General features: G+C 46.2%; 3 protein-coding genes across 4 annotated transcripts in view; 1 reads left to right on the forward strand and 2 right to left on the reverse strand.

Annotated features, from left to right (window-relative positions):
• The window catches only part of LOC105503768 (polyadenylate-binding protein 2), a 6,449-nt gene extending 4,801 nt beyond the window's left edge, over window positions 1-1,648 (reverse strand). The window contains exon 1 of the mRNA XM_011930854.1: window positions 1,635-1,648. The gene's annotated coding sequence lies outside the window, so the exon portion shown is untranslated. The remainder of the gene's footprint in view (window positions 1-1,634) is intronic.
• A 7,621-nt stretch (window positions 1,649-9,269) lies between these two features.
• BCL2L2 (BCL2-like 2) lies at window positions 9,270-14,266 on the reverse strand. 2 transcript variants are annotated; one of them, XM_011930852.1, is made up of 4 exons: window positions 14,131-14,266; window positions 13,746-13,833; window positions 12,825-13,264; window positions 9,270-12,206 (listed from the first exon to the last, which is right to left on the reverse strand). In XM_011930852.1, the coding sequence occupies exons 3-4, from the start codon at window positions 13,254-13,256 to the stop codon at window positions 12,057-12,059; spliced, it is 582 nt and encodes a 193-aa protein (XP_011786242.1). In that variant the 5' UTR covers window positions 13,257-13,264; window positions 13,746-13,833; window positions 14,131-14,266; the 3' UTR covers window positions 9,270-12,056. The 2 variants fall into 2 exon arrangements, with proteins under 2 accessions (XP_011786242.1, XP_011786243.1); XM_011930853.1 differs by having other exon boundaries at window positions 14,078-14,165.
• The window catches only part of PPP1R3E (protein phosphatase 1, regulatory subunit 3E), a 7,051-nt gene continuing 2,179 nt past the window's right edge, over window positions 13,755-18,626 (forward strand). The window contains exons 1-4 of the mRNA XM_011930961.1: window positions 13,755-14,166; window positions 14,644-14,729; window positions 18,046-18,148; window positions 18,235-18,621. Of these exons, the coding sequence (XP_011786351.1) occupies window positions 13,755-14,166; window positions 14,644-14,729; window positions 18,046-18,148; window positions 18,235-18,621 (988 nt within the window). The remainder of the gene's footprint in view (window positions 14,167-14,643; window positions 14,730-18,045; window positions 18,149-18,234; window positions 18,622-18,626) is intronic.

The raw sequence follows: 18,626 nt of genomic DNA on the forward strand, positions 1-18,626 counted from the left end.
GGCCCGCCGCCCGGCGATTGGAGAGCTGCGGCGGCCACGCCGAGGACTCATTAGTCAAGTTGCCTGCCCGTCATCAAGAGCTAGTACTCCATTGGGGAATATTACTTGGCAATCAAATGAGACCCCACCTCTAGGGCGGGGTACTGTGCCAAATTCTCAAATCCCGGTAGGGGAAATCTGCCTGTCAATCAACACGCGTCCCACCTCCTATCGAGTCCTTAGGTAATAATACCGCCACGCTGTGACGGTATTCCTGGTTCTCCCTGGCCTACTGGCGGGCCCGCGAAGTATAGGACGCTCCGTGATTGGCCCTAGCTAGGCGACTGGAAAGGACCAATCTTCCGATCGCCTCACCGCAGTGGCCCAGTCTCAGATGCCGATTGGCTCGCGAGATTCGAAGGAGTGACACTGGTTTCGTGACAGGTGAACCTTGCCCCCGAACGGACTGCCGGGCTTCAAACTTGGGAAACCCGAAGTCACATGACTAGCCAGCCCTTAGGGGGCCGCCATCTTGATACTACTGCTTGCCAGCTAGTGAGCTGTTGGCCGGGTGAGGCCCAAAACAGAGCAGCAGTTTCAGGAAACTTGTATCCTGACCAGGAAGCACCAGTAGATGGGATGTTGCTGAAAATGGAGGTTGTAAATGAATCATTCCAGGAGGGAGCTTACTTTCTCCATCCAGGTTATTGGCACCATCATCCACTAGCTCTCCCACACCAGAAAGCAGGGAGGATTCCTCAGTCCAGAGCTACTAGTCACGAGTCCTGTCTGTCCCGCCCTCTTGCGTAGACCTTCTGCTCCCTAGTTCCAATTTCTTCTCTTCCCTGGACAGCTTCCAATGTCACCCTTCCAATCTGCACTGCTAACAGACTGGCCCCCCTTTGCTGGCAAGGTAAAGCCTCAAAACCGTAAATCACAGCCTTCGACACCCCAACATGTGGTTACTTTGTGGATGTTGTTTCCTTCCACCCTTCTCGTTCCATTGGTTGTACCTGCACCCAGTCTGTGCCTCTAACATGTAGTCCCCCTTCAACCCAACCACTGCAAACCCCAGCTTCCCCTCATTTCCCAGGACAAGTGGGCCTCTCTCCACAGCGCGCTTAATTTGTTCTGTGCTGTTTCTTAACTAGGTTGTGAGCGCCTTCAAATGAGGGGCCGGATACTGTTTATATTCGCATCTCCACGGCCTGGCAATATGCCTACCACATAAGGTCCTGTTAGATGTTTGTTGATTGAGCATGCATTGATTGGGGATCTGGGTGCCACCCTTCATTTCAGCCCTCAAGCTCCCATGATCCCAGAGGAGTTTCTCCTAACAGGCTCCCACTACACGGCTGCACCAAAAATATCAATGAGACCTAGCCCTGGAGGGCAGGATTGCCACATTTTTGTAGCAATCTAACACATTTATTAAAAAGGAAGGACTGGCAGTGTAAGTTTGCAAGAGAAATTTTTGTGGGCACACTAACCTACAGTTGGAAAGATACATATAAGCCCAACCAAAAAGTTAAACAAACATGGTTGGTGGAGGGATTTGGACAAGAGAACATCTTCATTAGCAAACCAAAAAATCAAAAGTGACTCATTATACCCCACTATTCCCCTCACCCCCACTTTTTCTCACAATTCCTTACCTCGAGATCTGGGGAACTTGGAGCAGAGTCACAGTCGCTTAAAATTTCACTGCAAATTACTTCATCAGCCATCTCAGCTTCAGTGATCTGGGATAACTAAAGTTGAGCACCGAAGACAAGCTCTAAATGATTGAATACCCTGGAAAAAAGGTCTTTTATACTAATCTTAACCTAATCAAGATTTGTTTATCTTATTGGTACCCAATTTAATCAAGCCAATGAAAGGAAATGTGATTTTTAAAAATGGCTTTGAATCCTATTTTTGTTGAGCGCTTGATTTTGTAATAAGCACCACTCCTTATTATCTCACTAGATTCTCACAACAACCCCATGAGGAAAATATTTCCAAAACCATAACTTTCTTTAGGGAAAAAGAAAAAGGCTTAATGAAATGAAGAAACTTGCCTAAGTCATTGGACTAATTAGAAGTGTGCAGTGCTGGCTGGGCACGGTGGCTCACGCCTGTTATCCCAGCTCTTTGGGAGGCTGAGGCGGGAGGATCACCTGAGCCCAGGAGTTTCAGACCAGCCTCGCCAAAATGGCAAAACCACATCTCTACTAAAAATACAAAAATTAGCTGGGCATGGTGGTACATGCCTGTAAACCCAGCTGCTCGGGAGGCTGAGGCAGGAGAATCGCCTGGGCAACAGCAAGGCTCTGTCTCAAAGGAAAAAATACAAACAATATATATATTATACATAATATATATTATGTAATATATATAATAGTGTGCAGGGAATTCAAAGCCAGCTTTCAAAGCTCAGATCAAAACTACTGTAAGGCCTGCTTTAATACATAAAAATTATGTGTGAAAAATGGAAAGACTAAATCCAACAATAGACAAAAGTTTAAGCAAAATATAATTATATCCAAGAAAAAATTATTACGCACCTATTAAAAGGGTTACCTAGTGTGACAAACGTGAAAATAATTTTGTTAAGCCAAAGAAGAATGTAAAATTGTACATAAAATATAATTACAACTATGATTTTTTTTAAAAAAACTTAGGCATGGGAGAAAAAAAGGAGCAAGAACCAGTACAATCTTTCTATTCTTTGGCAATATGTACCAAAAGCTTTTAAAATGGTAAGATTCTTAAGATCAGGCGGAGCGGCTCACAACTGTAATCCCAACACTTTGGGAGCCAGATTGCTTGAGTCCAGAAGTTCAAGACCAGCCTGGGCAATATGGCAAAACCCATACTCCACTAAAAATGCAAAAATTAGCTGGGCATAGTGGCATGCGCCTGTAGTCCCTGCCCAGCTACTTGGGAGGCTGAGGCCACAGTGAACCATAATGGTGCTACGTGCACTCCAGACTGGGCAACAGAGTAAAACCCTGTCTCCAAAAAAAAAAAAAAAAAAAAGGCCAGGCGAGGTGGCTCATGCCTGTAATCCTAGCACTTTGGGAGGCCGAGGTGGGCGGATCACCTAAGGTCAGGAGTTTGAGACCAGCCTAGCCAAAATGGTGAAACCCTGTCTCTACTAAAAGTATAAAACTTAGCTGGGTGTAGTGGTGAGCGCCTGTAATCCCAGCTAGTCAGGAGGCTGAGGCAGGAGAAACGCTTGAACCTAGGAGGTGGAGGGTGCAGTGAGCCAAGATCGTGACACTATATTCCAGCCTGGGTGACAGAGCAAGACTCTGTCTCCAAAAAAAAAAAAAAGTTGAGATTCTTAACCCAGTAATCCTATTATCTCTTCTAAAAATGTAATCCAATTTGTGAATAATTTTTTTTTTTTTTTGAGATGGAGTCTTGCTCCCTTGCCCAGGCTGGAGTACAGTGGTGCTGTCTGCAAGCTCCACCTCCCGGGTTCACCCCATTCTCCTGCCTCAGCCTCCTGAGTGGCTGGGACTACAGGCGCCCGCCACCACGCCCGACTAATTTTTTGTATTTTCAGTAGAGACGGGGTTTCACCATGTTAGCCAGGATGGTCTCGATCTCCTGACCTCATGATCCACCTGCCTTGGCCTCCCAAAGTGCTGGGATTACAGGCGTGACCCACCGCGCCCGGCCTGTTTGTTTTTGTTTTGTTTTTTGAGACAGCCACTCCACAGCCCAAGCTGGAGTGCAGTGGTGTAATCTCAGTCCACTGCAACCTCCGCCTCTAGGGCTCAAGTGATTCTTGTGCCTCAGCCTCCTGAATAGCTAGAACTACAGGCGCACCACCACTACGCCCAGCTAATTTTTTTGTATTTTAGTAGAGATGGGGTTTTACTATGTTGCCCACAATGGTCTTGAACTCCTGAGCTCAGGCGATCAGCCCACCTCAGCCTCCCAAAGTGCTGGGATTACAGGCGTGAGCCACAATGCCCAGCCAGAATAAATATTTTTATCAAAGTGAAAAAATACAGATAAATGACCAAGTGGGCATTAAAATTATTGTACACAAGTAGATGTATATGGTCATTATGCCTTTGAAACGTTTTAACATCAAAGAAAAATGCTTGCAATATAATGATAAGCAGAATTGCGTATACAAAATCGTATGATCATAAAAGTAGACCAAAAAATACTAGAAAGAAGTATACCAAAATAGTTCTCTCTGGGTGACAGCATTATGATTCATTTTCTTTATAATTTTCTGTGTTCTACAAATTTTCCACAATCATTATTTATTTACTTGTTTATCTTGCTGCTGTTATTTTTTGAGACAGGGTCTCTGTCGCCCAGCCTGGAATACAGTGGCATGATCACAGCTGACCGCACCCTCAACCTCCTGGCTCAGGCGATCCTCCCTCCTCAGCCTCCGAAGTGGCTGGGACTACAGGCATGCACCACCATGCCCAGCTAATTTTTTCTATTTTTGTAGAGACAAGATCTCACTATGTTGCTTAGGCTGGTCTCAAACTCCTGGGGCTCAAGCCATATGCCCAACTCAGCCTCCCAAAGTGTTGGGATTATAGGCATGAGACACCATGTCCAGCCCATTACATATTTATTTTTTAAAAATCACTCCAGCTTTCAAATTTCTTCTAATAGGCATGATTACCTTATGAAAGAAACAAACACATTTGGCTGAGTGTGGTGGCACACACCTGTAGTCCTAGCTAATTCAGAGGCTGAGACAGGAGGATCACTTGAACCCAGGGGTTCCAGGCTGCAGTGAGCTATGATCATGCCACAGTACTCCAGCCTCAGCAACAGAGTAGGACCCTGTCTCAAAAAAAGAAAAAAGCAAACATATTTAAAAGACTATTTGAGGGACAGGTGCGATGACTCATGCCTGTAATCCCAGCACTTTGGGAGGCCGAGGCAGGTGGATCACCTGAGGTCAGGAGTTCAAGACCAGCCTGGCCAACATGGTGAAACCCTGTCTCTACTAAAAATACAAAAATTAGCTGGGCATGGTGGCGTGTGCCTGTAATCCCAGCTACTCAGCAGGCTGAGAGGCACGAGAATCACTTGAACCTGTGAGACGGAGGTTGCATTGAGCCGAGATCGCACCACTGCACTCTAGCCTGGGCGATCTCAAAAAAAAAAGGAAGAAGGGAATGGCTCCGTGGAGTTGAGAAAAGGAGAATTAAGTAGTAAAAATGGGTGAGGGAATTCATAGTTCTTCCCAGAAAAGTTTTCTCACCAAACAACATAAATATTTGACGTCTTGGTAATTTAATCCCTATTTTTATCTCCTTTCTTGAAATTCTTACAGACAATAATAATGCTCTATGATCTGGAACTACTTTGAAATTTTTACAGACTACAATAATGATCTATGATCTAGAGCTACACTTTAATATGATAGCCACTAGCCACATATGGCTACTGACCATTTGAAACATGAGTAGTCCAATTTGAGATGTGCTGAAAGTGTTGAATACACACTGAATTTTGAAGACTTAGTATGAAAAAGAGAATGTGACATAATTCATTAATAATTGTTTAATATTCCATGTTGAAATGATAATATTTTTATATACTGAGCTAAATAAAATATTATTGAAATTGGTTTAATAATTTCTTTTTGCATTTTAAATGAGGTTACTAGAAAATGTAAAACTACATGTGGCTTGCATTGTATTTCTATTGGACAGTGCTGATGTAGAAACTTGGAGCCTTTCTCCTTTACTGACCTCTATCTTGAAGCAGACCTCAATAATCTTCTAATGTGGTCTGGTCCTGCTTACCTTAGCTCCCTAAGTTTGCCTTTGCATAGAAGTGGGGTAGCCACTTAAATGTGAAGGACCCTCTGTTGGGCTACTTAATTTCCATTCTGCTCCGTTAACTTTTAAAAAATTTTGTACCTAAAAAACTTGTTTTAATATACTGTACTGGAAATATCTGGAAATATATGTTCATGGTCAAAGAATCAGAAAATACTGACAGCAAAAATAACAAAATAAAAGCACTCATAAAGCCCACTATCCAGAGACGATCACTAATGATATTTTGGCATATATGCTTCCTGAAACTTTCAATATGCAAATATATATCAAGGCACACAGATATAAATATTTTAGCAAAATGGGATCATACTGTATATATTATTTTCTAATCTATTTTCTTTTTTTTTTTACCCAATCAAAAAAAAAAGGACAAACATCTTCCCACATCAATAAATATATTTTTCCAATTTTGTCATAGTTTTACCCAAAAGTCACCTCAGAAATGAGGTCTTCTCTGACCACTCAATTTAAAATTGAACTCTTATATGTGTATATATATATACACACACATTCCCCTCAACGAATTACTTTTCTTTATAGTATTCATCACCTTCTCACATATTATATAATTTTAAATTGTTTGTTTCTCTTACTAGAACATAAGCAACATGAGAACAGAGATTTGCATCTGTCTGTTCACTCTACCTCAGAGCCTGTAACTGTGCTTAGCACACAGATGATGCTTGAATATTTTCTGCATAAATGACTGACTGAATAAACTACACAGCATTTCATTATGGTGTGTTTTCTGGTTGAGTTTCAAAATAGTTTATTTATTTCTGTATTTCTCCTATATCTGCATTTAAGGCAGCATTTTATTTATTTATTTATTTATTTATTTATTTATTTATTTATTTATTTATTTATTTATTTATTTATTTTTGAGACGGCGTCTAGCTCTGTCGCCAGGCTGGAGTGCAGTGGCGCCATCTCGGCTCCCTGCAACCTCCACCTCCAGGGTTCAATCGATGCTCCTGCCTCAGCCTCCCAAGTAGCTGGGACTACAGGCACTGCGCCACCACACCCAACTAATTTTTTTATTTTTAGTAGATGCCGAGTTTCACCGTGTTAGCCAGGATGGTCACGATCTCCTGACCTCGTGATCCGCCCGCCTCGGCCTCCCAAAGTGCTGGGATTACAGGCGTGAGCCACCGCGCCCAGCCTTAAGGCAACTTTTAAAATCTTCAAAGGATCTGCTATTAAGTAACAACACAGAGGCCCGGGCGCCCTGGCTCATGCCTGTAATCCCAGCACTTTGGGAGGCCGAGGTGGGCGGATCACGAGGTCAGGAGATCGTGACCATCCTGGCTAACACGGTGAAACCGGGTCTCTACTAAAAATTAAAAAATTAGCTGGGCGTGGTGGCGGGCGCCTGTAGTCCCAGCTACTCAGGAGGCTGAGGCAGGAGAATGGGGTGAACCCGGGAGGCAGAGCTTGCAGTGAGCCGAGATCGCGCCACTGCACTCCAGCCTGGGCGACAGAGCAAGACTCCGTCTCAAAAAAAAGAAAAAAAAAAAACAGTATCTACAATCTATCCATTTACTAGAAATTGTAACTAAGTGTTGCACAACTTTATTGAAGATGTCATTTGTCCTAACACACTTAGGACCTTCTAATAGATTCAGAAGGTCCTAGGTGTGTTCTATTAGGCTCATCACAAATTAGCCCAAATATGCTGCTCTGTGATGATTTGGCTTAATATAGGACTAAATTTTGGACTATCTAAAGCGATAGATGGATTGCATTTCCTTCATACAGTTCTCCACCAGGGTTATTTCTCGCTTAGGACCTTCTGAATCTCCATTTGGTATTTTTCAAAGAAACAGTGGTCAAAACTCCACATCATATTTGCTTTTAGATGTCACAGAAGGTGGTGTCCACTATATCACTGTCTTCTCAGAAAAGCCACAAATTTTTTTTTTGCCCCTCTTAACTAATACGCTTTTATAAATCCTAAGAGGAATGTGAATTTCATTTTGTATTTTAATTTGCTTTAGCCACCAAGAAGCTCACAGCCGAATTCACAGCCTAGCTTTAGTATTTGGAAATGCTACTTATAGAATGTTTTTCTGTGCATTAATTTTCCTTTTGCTGCCATCTTATTTCAGTTTTCCTTTTACCCCTACTTATTTTTTTTACTTAACCTTGAAATTCAACCCTGACTTAAAACATTTATGTTTTCCTATTATTTTGTGTATTATAGTAAGATGTTGCAAATATTTTTTGGAACTAGGTAAATGTAAATCAATCATTAAATCAATCACACAGCAGTGGAGCTAAATGCAGCAGCTATCATACTTGATGATATTAACTATTAAGAACATCTAATTTCCTTTCCCATAGTGCCATATTCACTAAGCCACTCTCTGATTTTAATATGGCTTTCCATGTCAACTTTTGTATAGAGAATAGAAAGAGAATGCTGGATTCCTCTAAACAATTATATTTCTCACAATTTAACACATAAACCCAAGTACCAATCTATTGCACTGGATTACAGAAAGGTTAGAAATTCCTACCTGAAATTTAAAATTAGGATCACTGTTTCAGTTAGACATGATTTTGATGTGGTCCAAGACTAGAGGTAGAGAAGGATGGGCTGAATATTCCTAGAAATTCCATCCAGTTTATCAATTTGCATTAAAATGGCTGAAACCAAATGTCTCACAGGACCAGGAAAGGAAGCAGGGACTCAATTTTTGCCAGACCCTCCCCCCATCCCCCTTATTTTTTGTTGTTGTTGTTGTTTGTTTTTTGAGATAGAATCTCCCTCTGTCACCCTGGCTGGAGTACAGTGGCTCAATCTCGGCTCACTGCAAACTCCACCTTCTAGGTTCAAGCAATCCTCATGCCTCAGCCTCCTGAGTAGCTGGGATTACAGGCATGCACCACCATGCCTGGCTAATTTTTGTATTTTTAATAGAGACAGGGTTTCCCCATATTGGCCAGGCTGGTCTCGAACTCCTGACCTCAAGTGATCTGCCCGCCTCGGCCTCCCAAAGTGCTGGGATTACAGGCATGAGCCACCGCACCTGGCCCAGACCTATTTTTAAGTCTGAGGTAGGCAGCAAGGCACCATGGAGAAATGTTTATTATTATCACATTCTTCTGATTAGAGCCTGAACCACAACTGGGGACTTGATTACTAGCATACAAAGATTTTTGGTAGGTTTTCTTTGTTTTTCATTTGGTTATTGTTAGTGGCAGTCCCAGAGTACCGTATACACACACCCTCCCGAGGCTCAGGTTGGAACAGATGGAATTCTTGGCTTTGACCATTTGGCTGGTGTAGGAGTCGGGTGAGGAGGATGGGGGAAAGACTCTGTTTTTTTTTTTTAATGATCCCAACACTTTCTCTCAAATCCCTGTTATTCTAATTCTTGCCTTTTACAAGGTCATGAAGAGATGATTGGATCAAGGAAATGTCCTGACCCCAGGCTATACAGTGTAGAAGTCACAAACCCTGTTCAGTCCTTCTCATTAAACTTCTGGGCTTTATTTATTTTTTTAATACGACCATTACATATTACACAAAAATAAAAGTCAAATGAACTTGGTATTTATAAATTATTAAATAAAAATACAGGAATATAGATTTATATTTATAGAGCTTTCTTTTCTTCTAAACTAACCAAATCTGTTCTGCCATTTTATGATTTTAAAAAAGTAAAATAGTGTATGTGTGCCCTAGAATAAGTGGGGAGTGGGATTAATAATCGCAGGACCAAGTTGCCCTACTTCCGCTCCTTCCTTGGCCTAAGCAAAGTCTCTATTTGTCCCTTTGGGCTCTGGAGAGCAAGAAACCCCTCTCCTCCTACTTAATCTTTGAAAAATGGCAATTACATTTATTTCCCTTATTTTTTAAAAAATGAAATGGATTTAAAAATTGGGAGCCATACTCAGCCTTCTTGGCCAAGAGCTAATCCCAAGGAACTATATGGCTCTAGAAGAGAGTCCCTAGTTTTCCCTGACAGAAGAGTCTCTGGGGTTTCCCTTCAAGCTAAGAAGGGCAGGACAGGTCAAAATTGCCCACTGTGGTCCCATCTAAGCTCTGTTTCTGGGAATCCAGACCAAGCCCTTTACCCTTTCAGAAAACAGCCTCTCTTTCCACTCAGGTGTCAAGGCTTCAGAGCAGGGCATTTTGGTAACCTGGCCATGGTCCCTGCAGCCCCTCTTGGCTAAAGGTCCCGGGGAATGCTAACAGGGATATGCATCCTGTGGTAGAGGGTAGGGTGAAGAGTGTGCTCCAAACCTGGGGAAGGAAGCACAGGTTCCAATTTGGAGCCGATGGTCTAGTCAGTGGTTTTCCAACATTTTTTCAGCAGCAAACCCCTTAATGCAAATAAAATCTTACCCTGAACCCCGATATGTAAGACAGCTACAAGGGGAGCTGTTCAGTTTGAGGGCAAATTGCCCAGCCTGCTCAACTCCCCACCCCCTTCATCTCCCCAAGGACTCCTGAGGCAACCCCTAGGAAACTTCAGGGCTCCGCCAAGCAGTTTGAAAACCACTGGCCTAGCTTCTCCTGAGCAAGTCAGAGACCCCCCACCCCAACTGCTTGCCACAAGCTGACTCTGAGTTTCTGGTGTCAGCATACTCACAACAAGACCAAGTGGCACATGCAGCCTACCACCTCCCCTAGAAATACCATTAAAAAGTGCAGCCCTCTCTCAAAAGCAGAAGTCTGGACTAAACACCTGAGGCCAATTTGGTCCCACATTCTAGCGAGCACAACTACGTTGCCACATTCTAGGACCAAGTGAAAATCTCCAAGAAGAGTCAACCATGGTCTAGCTAAGCTGATCAGTGCTCAGGACCACAGGCAGGGTTCTAGAGCACTGCATCAGAAAGTTAGCATTGGAGAGCAGCAATCTTAGCACCTTGGAAAGTGCAGCAGTGAGGTCTGGCTCAGGGCATGCAACTGGAGAGAATAATTTCTTCCTCAAAAGAAAAAGCCATAATCTGAAGCTGTTCTAGAGGACTGCGAGTTCCAAAGTTAACATCCTCAGACTCTGAGGTACAGACAAGTAACACCCATGCAAACAGTGTGACTTCAAATAAATCATAAATGCTTCTAGGTCATGGTAGGTACTCTAGAACCCATATGCCTGGCCCCTGATAAAGCTGAACCAAAGCCCACAACACAGCATAGGCCAGTCCTGGAGTGCCCATCACCCTCACACCCATGGGATTCAGAGCTGAAATGGTCCTCTCAAGGCATCAACAGTCTCACTGAGACACAGTGTGGGACCCAGACTGTACTCAAGATCAGCACTTATGTCCACAACCTCGAAAGGAAAATTAGTTAGGGCCCCAATTTAGAGTTTCAGTTTGGGTACAGAGGTCCCAGAGATTGGAAACACTTTAGGCACCATTGTGCCTGAGTGGGAGAGGAGGGTGGCAGGCAGGTCCAGCTACCTAAGCCTCCACCCATCCAGGCTCAACAGCCCTGCTCTTCTATCAGAGCCCAGGAGGCAGCAGCAAGTGCATGATGCACAAGGAAGGGGGATGATGAAGGAACAAGGCCAGCTGCAGAACTGCTCTTCTCTCCAAAGCCTTGCCAATTACTTTCTGCAGAGAAGCAGCAGAGCCCTCGGTCTGGATACAATGTTTCTCTCTAAGCCTTGAGGCATCAGGACAAGGGCAGGGGAAAGGAGGGGTTGGGAGGAGGGACAGAGAACTGCCCCTAGTTCTTGCCATTGCAAGAGGGAATGTTTTCTCCTTGAGGAATCCCACCACCACCAGATTTGCCAGGCAGCCCAGCATGCACACCAGCATGCGTGCACATGCACACGCGTGTCCAAGCAACCCACTGTTACAGCCACCTCTCCCTATCACCTGAGAACCCCCAAGCTTCCATTCCAAAGGGATGTGCCTTCTGTGTTCCCCAAATCCCACTCATCTAATGGAATACAACTGCTTATGCAAGTCCACCTTCCTCAGGGCTGCGAACCAAGTTCCAGGTCGTTTCATGTGCCCACACCTATAGGTGTGATCCCTCCCACCTCCCCCAGCCCTGGATCGACTCCATCTCCTGCGTTCCTAAACTTGCCAAAACATTCCCCTCACCTATGTGTCCTGCTCACTCTTCCAGTCGCCTACCTGGCCTACTCAGCTGCCTCACACACTACCCTTCCCCTGCCCATCCTGTTCCATGCCCACCCATCCACCAACTCCATTTCTTCCAAGGGCATTTCTCTGTTCTGTTCCTGCTCTCCTGGCCCCCAGCCACACCTAGCCCCACCTGGCCCTGGACTTTCACTTGCTAGCAAAAAAGGCCCCTACAGTTACCAGGGCCCCCAGTGCCACGGCCCCCGTCAGCACTGTCCTCACTGATGCCCAGTTCCCCTCCCGCAGACGCCGCGCCTCCTCCAGGGCCCCGTCCCCGTATAGAGCTGTGAACTCCGCCTGTGGGAGAGAAGGGAAGTAGGAGAGAAAGAAGGAGAAAGGGATATCAGGAGAGGAAAGAGTGGACAGAAGAGGAGAGGAAGAGTTCCAGTTCCATCCACTGCCAACACTACCCCATACCCAGCTCCTCTCTGGTCAAAGCTCTTCTGGCTGCAAGCCCCTCTGATCCCCCCAGGTGCACCCCCACCCTGAGAGACTGGTTCATTTGCCGCCCACTCTGCCTCCAGTGAATTCCATCCTTTCCTTGGCGAAAAATTCTGCTCAGAACTAGCATCCTTTGCCAAGGCTTGCCTGACCACCACCCATCCCTGGTCCTCCCCACCTCCCACACCATGACTCAGGTGCAAAAAGTCCCTGACAACATTCCCCTGCAGGCACTCCTTGGGTGTGGATTCTGTCCTCTGCTTGGGACCATGAGCCCATCCAGTGTCGACTGCATGGCAGCCCTGGAGTGCAGAGTCCAGGTATCTCTCAATCTGATTCCACCCAGACGGGGAGACTCAGCCCCGCACCTCATTCCCAACATAGCTGTCTCAGTCTCCAATCAGAGCCCCCATCTTCCCCCGGAGAGCAGCTTTGCAGAGGGATGTGCAGAGCAGCAATTGAGAAGCTTCTTACCCAGCCCCCACTGCTGTGGATCCAGTCAGCCAGCCGCGTCTCCAGGTAGGCCACCATCCACTCCTGCACTTGTCCCACCAGTGGTTCCATCTCCTTGTTGACACTCTCAGCACACAGTGCAGCCCCAAAGACAAAGAAGGCTACAAGGCGGCCCCAGTTGGGGCCCCCTTGGAAAAGTTCATCAGAGACCTGGGTGAAGCGTTGCTGCGCTGAGCCTGGGGTCACATGCAGCTGAGCCGCCAGATCAGAGAAGGTGCGCCGGAAGCGGGTCTCGAACTCATCTCCAGCTGCCCGCATGGCTTGGTGCAGCGGGTCAGCTGCTGGGCCCTCCCCGGGGCCAGCTCCACAGACATAACCCTTCTGCCTCAGCTTATAACCTACAAAGTCTGCCACCAGAGCCCGTGTGTCTGGGGCCGAGGCTGGGGTCGCCATCCGGGCAGCTATAAGAGGCAAGGATGAAAGACTGGCATGAATATATGGAGAGAGAATCAGAAGGGGCATTTCTGGTTTGACCAACCCAGTGAGATGAGGAGGAGAGAGGAAATGCTCAGAGCTCACTGGACAGGGAGAGGCAAGAACAAGGGAATTAAGTCATGATATGAGACCAGGCTGTGAGAGGCTGGCCATTACATTCCTAATATGCCAAATTAAATTTAAAACAAGTAAATTTTCTGTTTAGAGATACTTTAGATTCTTTTCATAATAAGACAACGTCAGTTCTGTGACACCCCTACAACCCTCCCACCCCCGGGCCTCCTTAGTCCACACCTTCTTGGCTAGAGGAAGGGGCTTAGGACCTCCCCAAATGCAAGATACAAAGATGTTGGCAGAGGCACAAGATGAGGGGGAGCAGATGGGCTAAACAGAAAGGTGGGAGACGCAGTGGTTTACTCCACACAGAGAAAGGAAGGAGACACTCACCCAGCCGGGATGGCAGCTCTTAAGACACAGCACTGGTGGCAAGGAGCCCCCAGCTGGGGCCTTTCATCCTCCCGGCCAGCGTGGAGCTCTGGAAAGGGGAGGGGGAGATCAGAACCAGGAGGGGAAGGCCAGGGTTCAGGTTCTGGCCTGGGAATGGCTGGGGTTGCAGCTCTGGGCCTGGGCCCCTGCCCCCAACGCTCTACCAGCTGTGTGGCCGAATCCATGTTTAATGACTGTCCTCCCGGGAAACCCAGGGCCAAGGGCTTCCTGCCGACACCATCTGTATTCGCGGTTCCCCCTAGTGCAGCCAAAAGGCCCAACTCCTCCCTTACCCCCACCTCAGCCAGTCTCCAACCCCGCCCGCCTGCCAGGTTAGGGATCTCACGGGTCAGGCCGCTGCCGGGATCCGGGCCGTTTCCTGGTGCAGGAGCTGGGAGGGAGGGAGGGAGAGAGGGAGGAAGGGAGGGAAGGAAGGAGGGAGGAGAAAGGGGGGGCAGAGGGAGGGCCCGGCGCCGGGTGATGATGGGGCCCAAAGATGCGTCCAGAGAGAGGGGCGGGGCTGGGACGCAGGCCTGCGAAGGGCCACTACTCAGGAAGAGGGAGGGCTGCTGAAGGCAATGAAGGGCTGGCTGAGAGGGCACGGTGGGCTGGGCTGGGCTCCTGAGCCTCGAGGCTGCCCAGAGAAATATGCCGGACTTCAGGACATCTTGGGGCAAATTTAGCATTTCCAGGAGGTTTCCGATGTTCCATGCACTTGTTGAACTTTTCCAGCCCTGAATTGTGTGCCTGGAAAACAGGAGCAGTTCCCATTAAGCTGGGAACCGTCTACCAGGTGCCTTACCCTTTTGGGACTAGCAGACACTACACAGACACCAAACCTTTCCCACCTTTTCTCCAGGACCTTTAACCCAGTGTTCTCTTTGTGGGCTGGGCTTCAGCCAGGCATCAAGGAGGCAGGACTTGGATCACAAGCAGTTTCTGCCGGTACTTTTCTTTAATTCATCTTCTTTTGTAATCAAATTTATTTTAGTGGTTTTTTTCTTTCTTTCTTTTCTTTTTTTTACCCAACACAGGAACTAATTCTCATTGTGAAAAAAATCAAACAATAAAGAGGTATGGAGTAATAAAATACAGGTTCTCAAACACACACACACACACACACACACACGCACACCCAATTCCACTTCCCTCCCTGCAGGTTGCCAGTGTTAAGCTTGATGTTTATCCTTCCAGATTACATATATATAGGGCTATTATTTATACATGGCAGTATATTTATACAGGGCAGGTCACAGGTGTGAAGCAGTCTGACCACAGCTGATCCACATGAGGGCACTCATAGCCAGCCCCCTGGGCTCTTGGATCTGGCACTTTCTTCAGCTCCATTTAAAAAGCAACCCAACCAAAGGCCAGAAAGAGGCGACCCAGTTCTCCTCTTCTGCTAGTTCCCTTTGCTTCTACCTTCAAACCAAGCCTCTGTATTACCATCTGCCCTTATGGTCACTGGAGAAGTAAGGTCTTTTCTGCAGCAATAATAGTAATAACTAGCTGGGTTTGGTGGCTCACACCTGTAATCCCAACACTTTGGGAGGCCAAGGCGGGTGGATCACTTGAGGCCAGGAGTTTGAGACCAGCCTGACCAACATGGCAAAACCCCATCTCTACTAAAAATACAAAAATTAGCCAGCCTGTAATCCCAGCTGCTCAGGAGGCTGAGGCATGAGAATCGCTTGAAACCAGGAGGCTGAGATCATGCCACTGCATTCCAGACTGGGCGAAAGAATGAGACTCTATCTCAAAAAAAAAAAAAAAAAAGTAAAAACAACATATTTTGAGGAGTTATTAGATGCTGTGCTTTTTTTACATGTATATTTTATCCTGTCACCAATCCATATGCTGTTTTATCCTCATTCTATGAATGAGGAAATTGAGGTTTGGAGAGGTTAAGTGATTTGCACAAAGACATATATTGATATGCAAGAAGCTAGGACTCCCATCTCATGCTGTAACTTTGACACTATTGCTTCAAGATCACTTCTCGCCTTCGCATAGTCAATACTGTTCTCATAGTCTGAATCCACACCATTTACATGTCCACACTCAATTCTCTCCTCTATTCTAAACACACAGCCTATTACACTCCTTTATGGCTGTATCCTTTCAGCCAGTCTTATTTCTTTTTTGCTCTTAGCCTGATCATTCTGGCTGCCACCAGCAAGCTTGCCCCCTTTAGAGAATAACCTACTCCAAGTCTTCATTTGCACTCCTGGTTTGTTTGTTTGTTTGTTTGTTTGTGAGACAGGGGTCTCACTCCATGGCCTAAACTGGAGTGCAGTGGTACAATCAGTGTTGACTTCAGCTTCCACCATCTAGGCTCAGGCAGTCTTCCCACCTCACCACCCCCAGTAGCTGGGACTAGAGGTGTGCTGCACTATGCTTAGCTAAATTTATTTTTTATAGAGATGGGGATCTCATTATGTTGCCCAGGCTGATCTCAAACTCCTGGGTCAGCTTGCTTGTAATACAAAGTAATGTATGATTTATTATACATTAATTTATATATAATATACATATATTGTATATATACACGATATATACATTGTATATTTTGTATCATATATAATGATATGAAGAGAATACATCCATGCATTCTATATATGTATAAAATAAAAAAGTCAATATTGCTTTAAAAATGAGTCCTAAGTAGTATTGCTGCAGTCAATACTAGTGTGAATACATGTAAACAGGAATGAGTTGTATAATAATAAGATAACATGTGTCTCATGGTTTATTTTCAACTTAGTCACTTGTGGTTTTACAGTTAAACTATCCTGCTGCTTTAAATTTAGATACTTCATTTCTACTCTTAAGATTCCCTCTTTTAACACTCTGAGAATGTTACCTATTATTGTTAAATGTTTTAATTTTATATAACCAAGTGGATAAGAGCGTGGACTCCAGAGCTAAACTGTTTAGGTCCTGATCCCACCTCCCCAGTTATTAACTATGTGACCCTGGGCAAGAGTCCTCTCCCCTCCCTCAATTTTCTCATCTTTAAACTAGGCATAATAGTCTCTATTTCTCTGATAGTTGTACTTACAACAGTACCTAGCACATTAAGTGCTATATAAGATCAGTAGGAAAGTTAGAAGGAAAAAAAAACCTAAAAACACTTCACTTTTATTTTATTTTTCACTAATGTAAAAAAAAAAAAAAAAAAGAAAGGGGAAAAAGCCAAGTCTGTCCTTCTTGGAAGCTCCCAGTAGTTGGGAATTCCACAGTCCCAACTCCAAGAGAGTTGTTGAGTGCTTGTTCATTCAATAATTTGAATGCCTACCATATACTAAAACACTATGAATCAGACATAGCTCCTGCCCTCAAAGGGCTTACACTTGGGTTAGAAATCAGAACTCCACAACTTTTTTACAGATGAGAACACTGAGTTCAGAGTATGGTGTGGTGGCTCATGCCTGTAATCCTAGCAATTTGGGAGGCCAAGGCGGGCACATCACCTGAGATCAGGAGTTCGAGACAAGCCTGGCCAACATGCCGAAACCCCGTGTCTACTAAAAACACAAAAATTAGGCAGGCGTGGTAGCAGACACCTGTAATCCCAGTTACTCAGGAGGCTGAGGTAGGAGAATCGCTTAAACCCGGGAGGCGGAGTTTGCAGTGAGCCAAGATCACCACAGTGCACTCCAGCCTGGGCGACAGAGTGAGACTCCATCACACACACACACACACACACACACACACACACACACACATGAACATTGAGTCCAGAGAAGTTACCAGAGAAGCTATGCCTTGTTTGCTCAAGGTCACTAGAAGCTAGGTCTTCCCGCAGTTCTCAGTTGGGGTGCCACATTCTCACCTTCTATTTGAAAGACTCTACTTAGCTTTCATGACCTTTCCTTCTTTGCACCCACCACCACCCTCTGCCCAAACCAGGAGCAGAGGTTTCAGAAAAGAAAACAGTGAACCCCAAAGATAAAGTCACATGCTGGACGTTTTGAACCTTCCCCTGCAAGAAAATGAAAGGTTCTTTTTTCTTCCCGGCGTCAACCTTTCCTATGCTATGCCAGAAAGGTTGAGGACATTTTACATTTTATTATTATTATTATTATTATAGAGATTAGGGGTCTCACTATGTAGCCCAGGGTGTGTCTTGAACTCCTGGCTTCAAGCGATCCTCCCACCTCGGCCTCCCAAAGTGCTGGGATTCGAGGCGTGAGCTACCGTGTCCGGCCCGTGGGTGTTTTTTTAAAAAGGTTGAGTGGCCTCACTCGGGACCGAAAAGGTGGAGTCCCCGCCCCCTGGTGCAGCAGCGAAGACAAGCGGAGCCACCTGTCAGAGGGCTGTGGGCGGGGGGACCCGGGCCGAGAGGGCCTTGGAACCGGAGGGTGAGTGCCGTTGAGCGCACGCTCAGAGCAGACCGCTAGCAGGAGGCAGGATGTGATAGTCTAAGACCCTGGAAGCTGATGGCCAGAGGGAGGGAAAGGTAGTCACAGAGGAGAGGCAAAGCAACGGGAGGTGGTGGATCCTGGAGGTGACTGCAAGGAGAGTACGCAGTGGCGAGGGGCTGCAGAAGCGGACCCAGCGACTTCTGCGCCGACGCGGGGCGGGCGGGAGAGAGGAAGAGAGGGGAGCGCGGTGGCGCTGCGGGCTGGCCCCGCCGGGGAGGGGGCTGCCATGTCCCGTGAGCGGCCCCCGGGCACCGACATTCCCCGCAACCTGAGCTTTATTGCCGCGCTAACGGAGCGCGCCTACTACCGTAGCCAGCGGCCCAGCCTCGAGGAGGAGCCGGAGGAGGAGCCAGGCGAGGGCGGGACGCGGTTCGGGGCACGATCCCGCGCTCACGCACCTAGTCGGGGCCGCCGG

The sequence above is a fragment of the Colobus angolensis genome, unplaced genomic scaffold, assembly GCF_000951035.1.
Source record: "Colobus angolensis palliatus isolate OR3802 unplaced genomic scaffold, Cang.pa_1.0 Scaffold88, whole genome shotgun sequence".
NCBI classification, from domain to species: Eukaryota; Metazoa; Chordata; class Mammalia; order Primates; family Cercopithecidae; genus Colobus; species Colobus angolensis.